Below are 16,658 nucleotides of genomic sequence, written 5' to 3'. Positions count from 1 at the left end.
TATCCTGGTGGAAGCATTCGCCTTGCTCCTCCAAGTACGGTCCCATGTTCTCCTTGAATTTACCAAGATGAACATCAAGGATATGGACTTTGAGGGACATCCTACAGCCCATTGTGCCGTAGTTCTTCACCAGAGTCTCAACCAGCTCCACATAGTTTTCGGCCTTGTGATTGCCCAGGAAGCCCCGAACCACTGCGACAAAGCTGTTCCAAGCCGCTTTCTCCTTACTAGTGAGCTTCTTGGGGAATTCATTGCACGCCAGGATCTTCTTTATCTGTGGTCCGACGAAGACACCTGCTTTGACCTTTGCCTCAGACATCTTAGGAAAGAAGTCTTGAAGGTACTTGAAGGCTCCTTATCTAGAGCTCTGACAAATTGTTTCATAAGGCCCAATTTGATGTGCAGTGGTGGCATCAGCACCTTCTGGTGGTCCACCAGTGGCTCCCACTTGACGTTGTTCCTCCCCACAGAGAACTCGGTCCGCTGTGGCCAGTCCCACCTGTGGTAGTGTGCCTTGGTATCCCTGCTGTCCCAAAGGCAAAGATAGCAGGGAAACTTGGTAAAACCGCCTGGAGACCCATCAGGAATGCCACCATTGCAGCCTCTTGATGCCATCTCAGAAAAATGCAGATATGTATCCACTTAGGCAGCTGGAAATAAACTGAACTGGTGGGCTTAAGGCTCCTGTATTTATACTATTTATATTACTGTAAAGTTCTAGAAGTTACTCCAAGTTTACTCAGCACTGAATCTATCTGGAATGTTCTGGAAAATAGGTAAATTTCAAAATATCACTGTCCTGGTCACAAAAGCAAAGTTTGTGGGGAATAATAGCCATTTTCTATACTTTTGAGGCATAAGCAATTAGGAAATAACACTTACTACCCAGGAACCAAAAAAATAAAATAATAATTTGTTACACTGTGTTATCCAAAGTCTGACATCTACTGTCTAGCACTGGCATTGTATAATTGTCATTAAAATGTTGGATTATTTGCATCAGTTGCTGAATTGTAGCTCATTTTTAATTTCATGTAAGTGATAACGTCATAATTTCCTGTTCACAAAATCCGCCTCATTTGGTCCTAAGGGTGCCTTGATGGGGATCTGACGGCAGTCCGCAGCACCAATGACGTTGGGAAAATCTGCATAATAATGTAGCCTTATGAATAAACAATACCGATGGGATAACCTATTCATTAAATTGCATGTAACCTAGTAAATTACCTGCAACTGCATAGAAGCCCTCTTTGATGGCGTTTCCCCATGTATGTCCCGTAAATGTGATGAACACATTAAGAAATCTCTTTAGGGCGAGGTAGACCCTTCCGACTGCATGGCATGCAGCAGCTTTGCCGATATTTTCAGCATCGCCAACTGAGTATAGGAATGCGCCATTAGCAAAAAAGTGCTACCCTATGCATATAGTCTGTGTTACTGTCAACGCACGGCTGCGCCGGGTGGTATGGGCAATGTACGGCTCAAGTAGATTTATTAGGTAAATGATACCTTGCCGACCAAATTTATAGCGCTCAAATACAAAATATCTGAATGATGCAAAGGATCTTGGCGATCTCTCAATACTCTTTCCCTACGAAAAGCTAATCTAATGCACGGATGAATAAAACAACGCAGCCCCTCTGAATCATTTGGTTCTCAAAAAGATTAATTGAGCTGAAGCACATGAAACGCTTCATGCTCTTTAGTGCCATCTCTTGGTAGATCTGCACAACGCAATACATTGAGAGTAAAGACAGGCACCTATCTCCAGAGAGAAGGCATTTAGTAAAGTGGACAATTGCACTAATGCTCAGAGAAGGCAATGTGTTATAGAGTGACATTTCATACACTTTTGACATATGACATCAAGCAATTTCATTTTTAATTTTCTCTTAACTGGGAATCTATCATTTCAGTGTAAAGAAACATTTCTGTGCTTTTTCTAAAGACAGAGCTCGGCCGTTGCTTTTATTGAAATTGTAATATTTATTTTACATATCAACCACACCTGTGATTAACCAATAAAACCTTCTTAAATAATCATACTAGAAATATAAAAACAAGCTCTTGTTGCTTGAAATAAGACAGCATAATTTATTAAGACTTCAGCAACCATAGCGTGTAAGATGGTGGGAGAAGTAGGATATTTAGATTCATGCTTATAAGCAAATTCTTCGGTGGCGCATGTAGTATAGCTGTAACTATAAAGTGGAAAATAGTGGGTTAAAATCCCTCCCATTTCCATTTTTAAATAAATTGTGTACCATTAATATTTTTTTTTTTACCAATATCATAAAGAGCTCTGTTTGTACACACTAAATACTTTTTTGTTTGTTGTTAATTTGAAAAAAAATATATAAATGGCTAAAATATAAAACAAAAAGCAGCATCTTGATTTAAAAAAAAAAAAGTTTCTTTCAGCTTGACTGAAACACCACACTGTGAGCTCTGTTGACAAAGAGTACCTATTGGGTACAAAAAACCTAGCGGCTCAAATGAACCACATGAACCTTTGCTTCGTAACACTGTTTGCTTCAATTGGTTCATCTGGGGTCGAATCAGCTGAGACTTCAGTCTCATCACTACCAGGAACAGGAAAGGAGAGATATTTGGGAGGAAGTGCCCCGGAGAACAGCAGGAAGACAGACTGTGGAGCAAGCTACAGTGGAAAGGAATGTCCATTAGAAAGTGTCCTCAGGGCATCAGATGATTCTAGGAAATTTGCCAAGCACTCCCACCTTTCCAAGCTCGGCACACTCAGACATCAACCCACCCTGACCCTAACCGAACCCCAACCCTAACCTTAAGCAACCCAGCCCTAAAACCTAACCCTAACCGAATACCTAACCCTAATAATCTGATGCCCTGAAGCCCTGAAGAGTTTTTAGTGGATATATTGTGCTGAATGCAGGCTGATGTAATGGACTCTAATTACAAACAATGCATAAGAATCAGTGACTGATTACTTGATAATTTGCAGACTGGATAAAGAACTAAGGGAAGTACTTTTAGTCTGATTATTGCTTCAATTTAAATTGTATTTGTTTTGTAACTACATGACTGTATGGTTCATGACTGGAACTATACTGATGCATTAAGTACTTAACAATTCATCAGGCATGACACAGGCCCGTCTTTTGGGAAGTCTCGCGTTTTGATTGGTCCTTGTCTGTCAAAGGAATATTGAACCAGGGACCTCTTGGTTATAAGCCTGTTTCTTTAACCACTGGACCACACAGCCTCCTTTAATAATATTACTATACAATACTATTTTCTGTATTTAAATTATTCAATATATTGAATTTCAAATGTATCTTGTATTTGAAAAACAAAATACGTATTTTTATTAACGATAGTAAAAAAAAAAAAAAAAAAAAAAAGAAAGGTCTATATCAGTGATCGGTAAATGGCAGCATGTGTTGTCTGGCCGGCGAAGCCTCCTTAGCAGGGTTGTATCAAGGGCTGAGACAGAGCGAAACTTCATTTTAATATTAATACCGCAAGGGGGCTGCCATGATTCCCTGTATTTGCAATATTGATTCTAAAGTACAGATGAACCTGTTTTATATCATACCCCATTTTTAGTATCATGATTTTTCAAAAACTACTTGCCATGCATCATGGTTCTTTGAGAAATGACCTCTCTTAATCTCACAAACACGCTTTTTGCCACAGTGCAAGTATAGCAAAGTGTAGTAAAGCACGGACACTCACATGGTAAATCAAAGAGAAGTATGGTCATAGTACATGACTGTCATTATGAAGCACAGTAAATGCATAATGTAAGTATGAGGAAAAGCATTGTGCAAATGTACTCTGAACTTTTCTAACATAACTGCCTCTTGAAAGATTTAAATACCAAGGCCAATAACTTTACAGAAAGTAAATTATTACATGCAGCAAAGCCTATTTAAGAAGTTGTCTATAAACCCCATAATTGCTGAAAATGGGTTTTGCTTTTCTTTTTCAGTGTAAGATGTCCATTCAAAAATGCAAAACCAGCTCCCATAGAAATATGTGGTCTTCTGTTTTAAATGTATACATCCCAGCCATTTAAAATACAATTTTCAAATTCAATAGTTTAATAGTATTGTAATAATGGTACTGAGGATAATAAGGGGTAGAAATTTTATTTTTAAAAGTACAATATACTTTTAGGTGGAGGACATGCTTGTTTTCAGACTGGTATTAGTAGGATTTAGCTTGTTTAAGCATGTTGGGCACATTAGTAATTGGGTTTAATTATCATCCTTAATATTTAAGTTAATAATTATTTGTGTTTTACGTGACATGTCATTTTAAGTAATTCTTCACATATGTGTGTCGGTGTTATATGCTATAACCCTTTCATGTTTGTAAGCGTAAGACAGTGTCATTCTGGGTCTGTCAATACTCTGTCACACAAGGTAAAATATACATGAATACATGGTTGCAGCTAGACAGACTGTTATGTATTTAGTTACTATATAAACATGGACGGTTTCAAAATACACATACGCTTATCTCACAGAAAAAAAAAAAAAATTCCTCAGCTAAAATTATAGTGAAATTTAGAATACAATGACACAAAGTTAGTATTTACATACCTGGACGTGTAAGTGTAATATGCCAACTGTGACAGTTCTGTCACATTGAGACACATTCTGTGGTAAAGTGTCCATATAGATTAACAAACCCAAATTAAATAAATATCAAAACACACGTTTTGATAAGGCAGCTGTCTATGCAGCTCCAGTTTAGGATCGTGTTATCTGTAGTTAGAGTTCCAATTTAACTGAGGTCCTTCATATTAAAAAAGGGTTTCATCACCCCATTATTGTTTGCAAGAAAATATTCCTCTATCTTACAAATACCCAAAAGTGCATACTGTAAAACTACCGTTGATAACTTGTTTCCCTGCTATTTGTATTTTCTTAGAAAGCAAAGTCAAAGTTTTAACACAGTACTGTGTTTTGACAAGGAAATATATTGTATTAATATACTAAGTTGTTTGACTTTCAAGAAAAGACAACTATAAAAAGCATTTCATTGTGTAAGCAATGATCAGGGCCAATTTACAAAGAACTATACAAATTACTCTGGTTTGGCATTTAACAACTTCAGTGTGCTCTTGGCAGTTTTAATTGTAGAGATGATATTAACTCAGACAAAGCCTTGAATGAAAATATTACAATAGGTCTGGGTAGAACTAGGGTTCACTCTGGCTTCCTTTTTGCTGTGCAACCACAGGCAAGAAAACTGTTAAAGCATTTTTCCACAGTGTAATCCATTTGTCCCATTTTTAGCATCAATAAGCTCTCAGTGTTCCCTTATTAATAACGCTTTACAAAGCTGGCATTTTTCTTAGATGTTTATATCTACTACATTTCATATAGTATAATGAAAATTAATTAATTGTATCCCTCAGTGTTTTTATTTATTTATTTGTAATTCACTGCATATCTGTTTGCAGGCAGTATATTGATATACATAAGATGGCGCTATAAACACAGGCAACGCATTTTATATTCAGGTTTGAATGCCACAGCCTTTTACAGTCTTTAAAGGCAGTGATTGTATCAAATAAAAATGTTAGTTGAGATAAAGAACAATTCGTTCAAATAATAAGAAGAATTAATAATAAGAGGAATTAGTCCCAACACCTATTACAGTATTGTATTCACTTGTAAAGACCCTTTTATTCACTTTAGTTCACTCCTCATAAGAGTTAAGGCAGCTATGGCACGTTACTGGAGGAATTCAACTTGGTTTGGGCTTTCCCATGTTTCTATGAATTGTCTGTGCTTTACCATGGTTTTAGGTAAAGCTTTATCATCTACATTTGTGACTTACCGTGCTTTATTCGTGCGCTATGCTTTAATCAAGTTTCAAATCGCTTTGCTATGCATTCATCACAGTATTAGCCCAGAGTTTCCCAATTGATACATGGTTTAAAATGTGTTTAGAATTGTTGCTTCTTTAGTATTTTCAGACTGTATAGTAAAATTGTACTAAAGAAAGACAGGAGTAAATATTCATGGACTTAATGGTTGCAATATTATACTAAAATAAAATGCATTTAAAAAATCATGTTATATCACGTAGGTTTCTCATTCACTGTCATTTGGGTTCTTTATTGATAGGCTATATCTATTCTATGGATCATTACCATTACACTGTGGATTGCTTAAAAAAAGAAAAATAGAAGGAAGAAGGGTATAATTAAACTTTTTGGTCAGTTTTGTGAGAGGTCCAAAAATATTCTTACGTCAGGAGTCAGGTGACTGCAAACGTTTTTAAAACCCCCAAGTAGAGAGCTAGTATAAGTAGGGGAAGTTTGACAAGCTACGGTTACCACCTTGGATCCAACGTGGATTTTAAGAAGATACTGTCAAAACTTTTCAAAACAAATTATCTGCGGTCCTCCGGGGCTTTTGATTGATTTTGCTGAAACTTGTTAGGTAAGTCTACACAATTTAAAAACGTTTCAGTTATGAATTACGTTATGTCTTCAAAACCTTTTCAGACAGTGAGTCGGCTCAAAAGTCAGTCATAGTACACCAGTATGCTATGACATATTTTCTTGTTGGAATCTTTACTATACCGTAGACCTATTTATATTTAAATTATTTTATACATGGTTTTGTTGTTATTAAAAACAAATAAACAAACAAAAACATATATACCCGTCTGTTAAAAAAACGTATTATTTCATTCAGATTTTTTCTTTAAAAAAAAAGAAAGTTTTAAACACAAATTTCACTTCGTTTTTTTATTATCAGTTTTTTTTTTTTATTATTTTGTCAGACGTTTTACATATGACAAAAGAATGAGATCTTGCTTTATTCAAATATAAATACATGTGGTGGCTTTTCACGTGCAGTTAACTTGCAAACTGTAAAGTTAAACTATCTTGTTTATATCTTTCCACATTGTTTTGTATTATGAATACATCTCAATGTCCTACACGTGGATGTTAAACAACATATTTTAAAATAATCGTATTGAAAAATTTCAATTTCAAATTTCATGAACAAGCTACAAACTACAAATTAAAATGTAGTCTACTGCTCACATCTGGAGGACATACTTCTTGTACAACATGATCTACTTTGAAGTTCTCAAACTTTAAATAGTGGAATTAAATAATGGCTTAAAACAGAGCCAGCTATCATGAAAAACAGTAAAAAAAATTATATTTAATTAAACCAGAAAGCTTTGGCTTATAGTCCCTTCTAGTCTGAGTGGAAGACAGTACGTAGGTGTAGTCATCCCCTCCGTAATCGAGTGGAGACCATGAGATTTTCATTGAATGGAATCGAAGTGCAAATAAGTCAATTAGAATCTATTTGTAAATTTAAATAAAACGGTTTTTATGTTGCAGTGTGGGAGCAGTATACATTCACATTTTATCACTACAGTATTAAAGACAGTATTAAAACGTAGCTGTGTTCATACGTTGATAAAATTGAGGTGTGTTAGATCATCCCTTTTAAAAACGAATTATAAATGATTGCATAAACTTTAGGATGTTTCACAGAGAAAAACAAATACAAAATAAATAACAGTTATAATGTCATATTGTTAAACTGCACTGATAAAGGATTTGTCCAAAGCGTTGATCCACTTCTTAATATGTGTGTGTTAATAATAATCGTTTTGAAGGCGGATTGCGATATGAGTATCTACATTTAAATCCCATTCATAATGTTTATATAGCAGCTTGTTAGCGGTTGTGGGTTTAGTCAGCTCTGAGTTCGTGAGTTCGTTCAATCAGCGTTGAGACAACGCTGCTCGTCACTAGCTGTCAACTGTGAGTTTAGGAACGATTTTGAGAGTTGTTGTTCCTCAGCATTGAATGTAGGAACGCAGCCAACGTGAACGCAAGTTAACAAGCTCCCAACGTCATAGAATTATGTTATTTTTTTTTAACTATTAGAAAAATATTGGAATTAGGCCTACTATGTAATCTAGTTTTATTGAAATATTGACCCGCAGTATCTCGCTTCCATCATTAATTTTTAATATAGTAATATTATAATCAGGGCTTCAGTTTTTCTGTTTTTATTAATTTTGTGTTTCAGTGCTTTTTTACATTTATTTTTTTAGCTTGTTTTAGAGTAGCATGTAAATCTTTATTTATTTATTTATTTCCCGGGGCTTTCACTTTTTTTATATACTGTATGGAATTACTGTTTTCGGTTACTTTCCCAAAATCATGGGTGTTTTTTTTCTGTCACAATATGTATTATCTTGACAGTACTTGCGCACACGTACCTTCTCTTTCCTCTGCTGTCTTGACCACAACGAAATCCTTATGGTCACGGCCATATTCTTCCAGTGTTTCTGTGTGTTTAGGCATTACACTTTTTTTTTTTTTTTTACATTTTCACACAATTTTTAATTCAGTTTTAAATTCCATGACTGTGGAACTACACCCTATGATGGATTGTAATACAGTTTTAAACCTCGAGAGCAAGAACAATCTCCCGCCTCTAGTAATCATAATCTCGTTTTAAATCTCGAGTGCATGTTACAATCCTCCAATAGAAATAAATGTATGAATGTGTTGCTGCCTTGCTGAATTTTGCACTACTTTAAGCGATAGAGCAGTGTGGTGCGGACTCTACAGTGTGGTAGATGACTGCGACTGGAGTTATGTGTCCCAAGCCGAAGGTGAGAGAGCTAACGAAAGTCAAGCCCGCATCGAAAGGGCTCTATCGCTATTAGAAAACGATTTATTTATTTTCTCCTTAAAAAAAAAAAAAAAATTTAAATTAAAACCTATATTTACCATGAACTACTGATATTTCGCTATAAAGCGGTGAATTGGAAGACACCTCCTTTTTAACATTCTGCTGAGGAAAATAGTCCCTAACATAATTAGAATAGAAAAACGACATACACATAGAGAAAACATTATTATTATTATTATTATTATTATTATTATTATTATTATTATTATTATTATTATTATTATTATTGCTAACATATTTATTTATTGGGGTCTTACTCTTTCTTACTATAATTTATCTGGACATGTACAAAATAGATGCCAGCTAGATCTGGAAACTGATTGGCATTTTACATATTTTTCACGGGTAGGTTATGGAATAAAATTAAGATTTTTTTTAATATAAATTTAGTCTTTGCCAATTTTTTTTGCTGGTTTTCTCCCCAATTTAGTAAGCCCAATTATTATATGTATCCTCGGCTCACCGCTCGCAACCCCCCTGCTGTCTCGGGAAACGACGGCTGGAGCACGCGTCCTCTGAAACGTGCTCCTGCCAATCTGTCATTTTTCACACTGCAGATCCACAGCGATGCCACCAGACCTATAGTGCTGGAGGACAGAACAGATCTGGTGGCTCCACTGCAGAACAATATTGGCCACAAGGGTCGCATCACCCAGCTGTTGCTGCCGACATTCTCTGTCTGGTGTGGACTTATGACTTAAGGAATTAAAAAAGCCTATCTACAGAAAGAAGATACGTAGTTTGCATCACTTGCGTTGTGCAATAAGTCATTTAAAGAAGGTTTCTTTTTTTTTTTCTCTCCGTATTTGTTTGGTATGCATTGGCCCCCAAAAGAGGTGAATTTCCCGGTGATCCCTCAATTTCCCGATTTCCGTGAAATCGTGATTTAGGTTGACCCCTACTTACTACTATTACTGTACTGTTATTACGCATGTAGTGTATGGAAAAGGGCGAATGATTTATACGATGATTTTAAATGGGTCTATGTGACAAAGTGGCTAAGTGGATGCAGGTGCAGGGGTGATGAAACAGACAGAGAAGTTTAATCTGGTTTGGAAAATAATGTTTTTATTGTTTAGTTTTTTTGTATCCAGGTCTGGTGACCGATAACAACAATAATAAACAATAATGGGTTTGCAGACCCAACAATAATAATAATCCAACAACGTGTCTGTCCTACGGTTATACACACACTGTCACCAGTCCTGGGTGAGTGCAGTAGTGCTCATGGTGGATGGTACAGGTTAAAGTTGTGACAGTAATGGTGCTATTCCGGCTTTAGAGCTGGCCCTCGGCGACAGCTCTAGAATCATCGTGTAACAAGCAAGGCAATTATACACAGACAAACAAACAAAAAGCACTCACGATACTGCTTTCTCATGCAAGTGGGTCTCTCACAATCCTTCTCAGTTCATATGCACAAACCAAAGGTAAGGAACAGATTACGATTCTCCGTCCCCTTTTATGCTGTCACACATGACCCCTTGGTAAACGAGTGCAACCGCCTCTCCAATCTGCGGCTGCCATGTCGTTTCCCTTCCGGGTCAATGCGATCTTGCAACGGAGTACGTCTCCTTCCTGGCTGGCCGACTTCCCTTAAACCATGGGAAAGAACTGTCAGACCAGCCCGTCCAAAGAACTCTGTTCTCGCTGCCTAGCGCCGTCACAGGTCGGGAGGGAGATTTACAACCGAGAGTCATTGTATTTCTGTCACAGTCTACTTTTAATTTTAGTCTCTATATACATATTTAAAAATGACATGAGTCCAGTGGTGTAGTCAAGCCGGAACAGTGCTGTTGTACTTTTTTCAGTAAGCAGAACCTTGACTTAAGAATTATCTTAAGAATCAAATTAAGAATAATTTCGATGCAGGCACACCGATGAAGCGATCTCTTTTCCGTGTGAAAATCAAAGTAGTCTTTCTGTACCATGCCATTGAATAGGCATTAGAAACCAGATTCCCTGCGTGCCGCTACTGATGGTACATGATTCAGAGTCTCCTTCTCCCATGTATTTAAAATGTTTGCAGAGTCAAGTCACACATGTCTCCTGATGCCATTGCATCAGGAGACATGTGTGACTTGACTCTGCAAACATTAGAAAATTCTATTACAAACTACAGTACTAAAGTTTACTTTAATACTTTAAGTTTACTTTGATTAAGTAGCCAAATTGTGTTTTTTAAAGCAGCCCAAAACCACGCTTACATTTAAGATTTCTGCTGACACACTTGCTTTTGTGGATTTCTGCTGAATATTCTGTAAGGTTTCTCAAATAACAGAAAACAGTTAATCTATGTCATCCAGAGCCTGGCAGGATGAATACGAACGCACTTCTTGAAAAGCCTGAAGACGTCTTTCCCGACCTCTGTATTCACTACCACTCACACTTGAGATTCCTTCTGCCTGGGTCTTGGTGTCCTTTTAAAGACAGTGCTGCCATGAATGCTGGTATGGATGAATGTATACAGGTTCTGGACAAGTCTGACCTCATATTAGAGCTCACAGTGTCAACCACAACCAAATTTAGACAGTGCGCATAGCAATGTGTGTAAACAGCACGTGGTTGCTCTGAACAAGAGTATGTAAACCTGATACATGTCCGCTTACATTTTTTGCCCCATCATAACACTGTCCTCTTAGCTTGTTCAAGTTCTTGGTAACCAGCGTTTTCTCTAAAATATGAAAAAGTTGTTCAGCTGTTGTACTTGCTTTATTGAAAAGCAACCATTACTTGCTCCCTACCAGCAAAATCGTGAGTTTCATCCAGCATCACACTGAAATATGTGGCAGTGGCTAATTCATTTCTGATCTTATTCTGCATAACAGTAGTGAAGGCAGATTTGATAAGTAGGTAGCATTTTTCTGCACACAAGTAATTCTTTCTTGTATAAGGGGATCCCAACGATTAAGATAATCAACAGTCTCCAACAATAACCCTCTATTATCAGAAGTTTCATATTCACTGTGTCACCGAAATGGTAAACCAAGCTTCCCCAGTGTACGACACAGATCTAGCAGACATGTAATATACTCCCAGTGTATGACACAGATCTAGCAGACATGTAATATACTTCCAGTGTATGACACAGATCTAGCAGACATGTAATATACTCCCAGTGTATGACACAGATCTAGCAGACATGTAATATACTTCCAGTGTACAACACAGATCTATCAGACATGTAATATACTCCCAGTGTATGACACAGATCTAGCAGACATGTAATATATTTCCAGTGTACAACACAGATCTAGCAGACATGTAATACACTCCCTGTTTTTCTCATTTTCAGTATGGCGCTGTGCTTGTATTGCTTCGCTTAACATCAAATCAACATGTAACTTTTCACATTTAAAATATCTGATACGTTCAACTGCAGTTCTGTGCTGGCTAGATTTTGCGTGTTCTTTAATTTTTTAGGATCTTTTTTTCCAGTTGCAACATCCAGTTACAACCAGTGGTGGTTAATTTACTTGCAAACAATCTGCATGCAAAACAAAACATCTTGTCGATTCCAGCCAGGAGGTGACTTCTGATGTTTTATACCATGAGAGTAACTTATTTCCAAACATTTGTTGGGGGTACCTATTTAGCACAGGCTGATGTGGACCTGAATTTACAATAATCCAAAGCTCTATTTCGTTATCCGAAAAGGGCAGCCTGTGATCAGGATAATTAGCATACTCACTTTGAGAAAATGAATCTGCACCTGTTGCAATCAAGTCTTTGGTTCCCATGCCAGTGTTGCTGCTAGAACTACTAGTTGCTGCACTTCCTTTTGGTTTTGATTTTCCTCGGTTGAACTGGCCATTAAGGAGGGTTCTGGCTGTTCACTATCAGATGGCCGCTGACCCTTTGATGTCCGTACATTTTGGAGATGATTATTGGGGGGTGACATGTGCCCCTGCTTGTCCCCCCTTGTGCATGCCACTTGTGCACACCAGACAAAATGGGCTATGAAAGTTTTCTGTGACTGGATAACTGAAAAGAACATAGACATTGATTTAAAAAAAAACAAAATGTCAACAACAGCAGCGGCGGCAGCTCCATCTATTCCGTCTAATGTTGAAATAACGAATGGCAACATCCAGTTCAATATCTACAAAGCCTAAACAAGAAACTATTATCAACGCTCCATAAAAGAAAATATGCAACACGGTTTAAAATCAAATGTTTTATTGTTAAGCTAACAATTTTCATTACTGTGGAATTACTTTTTCTCTGAGTGGAAGGTTACACCAAAACAAAATGATGAAGTATTTTTTTATTTACATACAACACACTCATTTAATAATAGCAATAATACACTCCAGGGTCTGTGTGGTATCATGAGACATCACCACTGCTTGGGTGGTTGAAGGCCATTGACTTTGTCTTGACGTGGTGATGTATTATTGTTGTGTATTATTGCTTAAGTACCCTTAAATAATGTATATTTTCACAATTCAGCTAAAAATTAAAGCTATAAACCTATTATGCATATTTATTCCAAAGTACTTATTTGTTTTTTTCCTGGATATTATGTTCCACCAATATCCACCAAATAAGGAGTGATGTGTAAAAACACAGTGTTAAACCACTACCCTTTTAAAGCTCTGTAATAGTCCGATATTGCAATTGCACTATTATTTTAAGAATGTCAGCCAGTTCACTCTAGATATCCATAGCTCCTATCTAAACATAGCAGTCTGCTCAGCAATTTTTTCTTAATCATGTTTTATTTTACTGCTTGTTCTTTTACAGGTAGCATTCAGTCAAAATGGGTGACTGGAATGCTCTAGGAAGACTTCTTGATAAAGTCCAGGCCTACTCAACTGCAGGAGGAAAGGTTTGGCTTTCGGTTCTTTTCATCTTTCGAATCCTGGTCCTGGGGACGGCAGTTGAGTCAGCCTGGGGGGATGAACAGTCTGCTTTCAAGTGCAACACTCAGCAACCAGGTTGTGAGAATGTGTGCTACGACAAATCATTTCCCATTTCCCATGTGCGCTTTTGGGTCTTGCAGATTATATTTGTCTCAACCCCAACACTAGTTTACCTTGCTCACATTTTCTACCTAATGCGGAAAGAGGAAAAATTGAATAAAAAAGAGGTGGAACTGAAAGCGATCCAGAATGACGGTGGTGATGTGGACCTGCCTCTCAAGCAGATTGAAATCAAGAAGTTTAAATATGGTTTGCAGGAGCATGGGAAGGTAAAAATGAAGGGTGCTCTCATGCGCACCTACGTTGTGAGCATTATCTTTAAATCGTTCTTTGAAGTTGGTTTCCTGTTGATACAGTGGTACATTTATGGGTTTAGTCTGGAGGCTGTATATACCTGCAGGAGGGATCCATGCCCACACCAAGTAGACTGTTTCCTCTCTCGTCCTACTGAGAAAACCATCTTTATTATCTTCATGCTGGTGGTGTCCTTAGTGTCCTTAGTGTTGAATGTGATTGAGTTATTCTATGTCTTTTTCAAAAGCGTTAAGGATCGTCTGAAGGGAAAAGGAGTTCCTTTCTCATCTGGTGGTGCAATGAGCCCAACATCTAAGGATTGTGCCTCTCCAAAGTATGCCTTCTACAATGGCTGCACCTCTCCCACGGCCCCCTTGTCTCCCATGTCTCCTCCTGGGTACAAGCTTGCCACTGGGGACAGGACCAACTCATGCCGTAACTACAACAAGCAAGCCACTGAGCAGAATTGGGCCAATTACAGCACCGAACAGAACCGCCTAGGTCAGACTGGCAGCACCATCTCCAACTCTCACGCACAACCGTTTGACTTCCCTGATGATGCCCATGATAATAAGAAAGTAGCACCTGGACATGAACTCCATCCTCTAGCTCTCATGGACCCCAGGCCCTTGAGTAGAGCCAGCAGCCAAGTCAGCAGCAGAGCTCGACCAGACGACCTTGAGGTCTAGCCCTATTAACACTTTAGAGGATACAGGCATTAAGATTCTAAAGGGGTGGTACTTTCCATTTCACAGTTTCCAGTAGGAACTCTACTAAACCCAGAGACATAATATACTTACATTGTTGGAGGTACTATCCATTAATGATGACATCAAAACTAGGGGCTAGCAAGTTCATGATACAGATAGCTAGCAGGGGACAGTGAGTACAGTGCAAACAAACACATTCATGTGTTTCTGGTATTTTTTAGCCTTGGTGATATGTTTCATGAGAGAGAGAGAAAGAGAAAGAGAGATTTTGTTTTTATGCCCACACAAGTACATTCCATTTTGATATTTTGCACTTTGATGTCACATTGCTCAATGTATCTATTACAAAGTATTGTAATGGTTTAAAGCAACACCTGCATTTTGACTCCCATAATCTCTTTCTAAAACCCTGCATAATGACCTTTATTCTTTTCAAGTTTCTAACTATATGATGTAAAAAAAATGGGTTTGCGTTAAAATATTTATTTATTAGTTTAATAATGCAGGACATCCACCACTAGACAATGAATGACTACTAATTTAGGTCATTATCATATTAATAATATATATGATTTCAATAAACACAGTCACCATATTTATTACTTAGTGTTCCCTGTTTAAACAATATTGTTTATTAGTTTTTTTTTTTTTTTAAATTTAAATTATAGACGTCTGTCATTTCCTGATAAACTTTGAATTTATGTGGGATAGTATTAGTATTTGTTTGTTGTCTTGGGTTTTGTGGAACAGTGGGCATATTTTGTATCAGTGCCTCAGAGTTTCATGCATTTAAATGAGGATTTTTCCACTTATCTACACATCATATTCCACACTGTTAAGGGGGAAAAAAGTTTTTATTGAGAAATAGGTTATATATTAAAAATACAAAACTGAAAGATCATAATTGGATAAGTCTCCACTCCCTTTGAGTTAATACTTGGTGGAAGCACCTTTGGCAGCAATTACAGCTGTGAGTCTGTTGGGAATTGGTCTTTACCAACTTTGCACACCTAGATTTGACAATATTTGACTATTGTTCTTTACAAAACTGTTCAAGTTCTGTCAAGTTCCTTGGGGAGCATTGATGGAAAGCAATCTTCAAGTCATGCCGCAAATTTTCGATTGGATTTAGGTCGGGGCTCTGACAGGGCCACTCAAGGATATTTTCTGTTTTGTTCCTTAGCCACTCCAGTGTAGCTTTGGCTGTGTGCTTTGGGTCGTGGTCATGCTGAAAGGTGAACTTCTGTCCCAGTTTCAGCTTTCTTGCAGAATGCAGCAGGTTTTCCTCAAGGACTTTTCTGTACTTTGCTCCATTCATTTTCCCTTCTATCCTGACATGTGACACAGTCTGTGCTGATGAGAAACATCTCCATAACATGATGCTGCCACCACCATGCTTGTAGGGATGGTGCTCTTTGGGTGATGCGCTGTGTTGTGTTTGTGCCAAACATAATGCTTTGCATTTAGGCCAAAAAGTTGCATTTTAGTACTTCAAACAGGATTCAAGGTGGGCTTTATTGAGTAAAATACAGGCCACATTTGTGGAGTGCTTGGGATATTGTTGTCACATGCACACTTTGACCAGTTTTGGACATAAAAGTCTGTAGCTCTTGCAAAGTTGCCATTGGCCTCTTGGTAGCCTCTGATCTGTCTCTTTGCTTGGCCGTCCAGTTTGGAGGTATTGCCTGATCTAAGCAGGGTCTTGATGGTGCCATACACCTTCCACTTCTTAATAATCTTCTTGACCATGCTACAAGGGATATTCAAGGCCTTTGATATTTTTTTTATACCCATCCCCTGATTCGTATCTTTCAACAACTTTGTCCCGGAGTTCTTTTGAAAGCTCCTTGGTGCTCATGGTTGAGTCTTTGCTTTGAAATGGACTACCCAGCAGAGGGAACCTACAGGAACTGCTGAATATATCCAGAGTTTTTCAGTTTTTATTTTTAATTAATTTTCTACAAATTTCTAGAATATTTTTTTCACTTGGAAGT

At 37.5% G+C, this 16,658-nt stretch overlaps 1 protein-coding gene across 1 annotated transcript; it reads left to right on the top strand.

The window, feature by feature from the left end:
* Window positions 1–6,320: 6,320 nt before the first annotated feature.
* LOC121317299 (gap junction alpha-1 protein-like) lies at window positions 6,321–15,502 on the top strand. Its single transcript, XM_041253096.1, has 2 exons — window positions 6,321–6,440; window positions 13,482–15,502. The coding sequence occupies exon 2, from the start codon at window positions 13,498–13,500 to the stop codon at window positions 14,641–14,643; it is 1,146 nt and encodes a 381-aa protein (XP_041109030.1). The 5' UTR covers window positions 6,321–6,440; window positions 13,482–13,497; the 3' UTR covers window positions 14,644–15,502.
* Window positions 15,503–16,658: the final 1,156 nt, after the last annotated feature.

The sequence above is a fragment of the Polyodon spathula genome, chromosome 6, assembly GCF_017654505.1.
Source record: "Polyodon spathula isolate WHYD16114869_AA chromosome 6, ASM1765450v1, whole genome shotgun sequence".
In the NCBI taxonomy this organism is placed as follows: domain Eukaryota; kingdom Metazoa; phylum Chordata; class Actinopteri; order Acipenseriformes; family Polyodontidae; genus Polyodon; species Polyodon spathula.
This window is presented reverse-complemented; position numbering and strand designations above follow the sequence as displayed.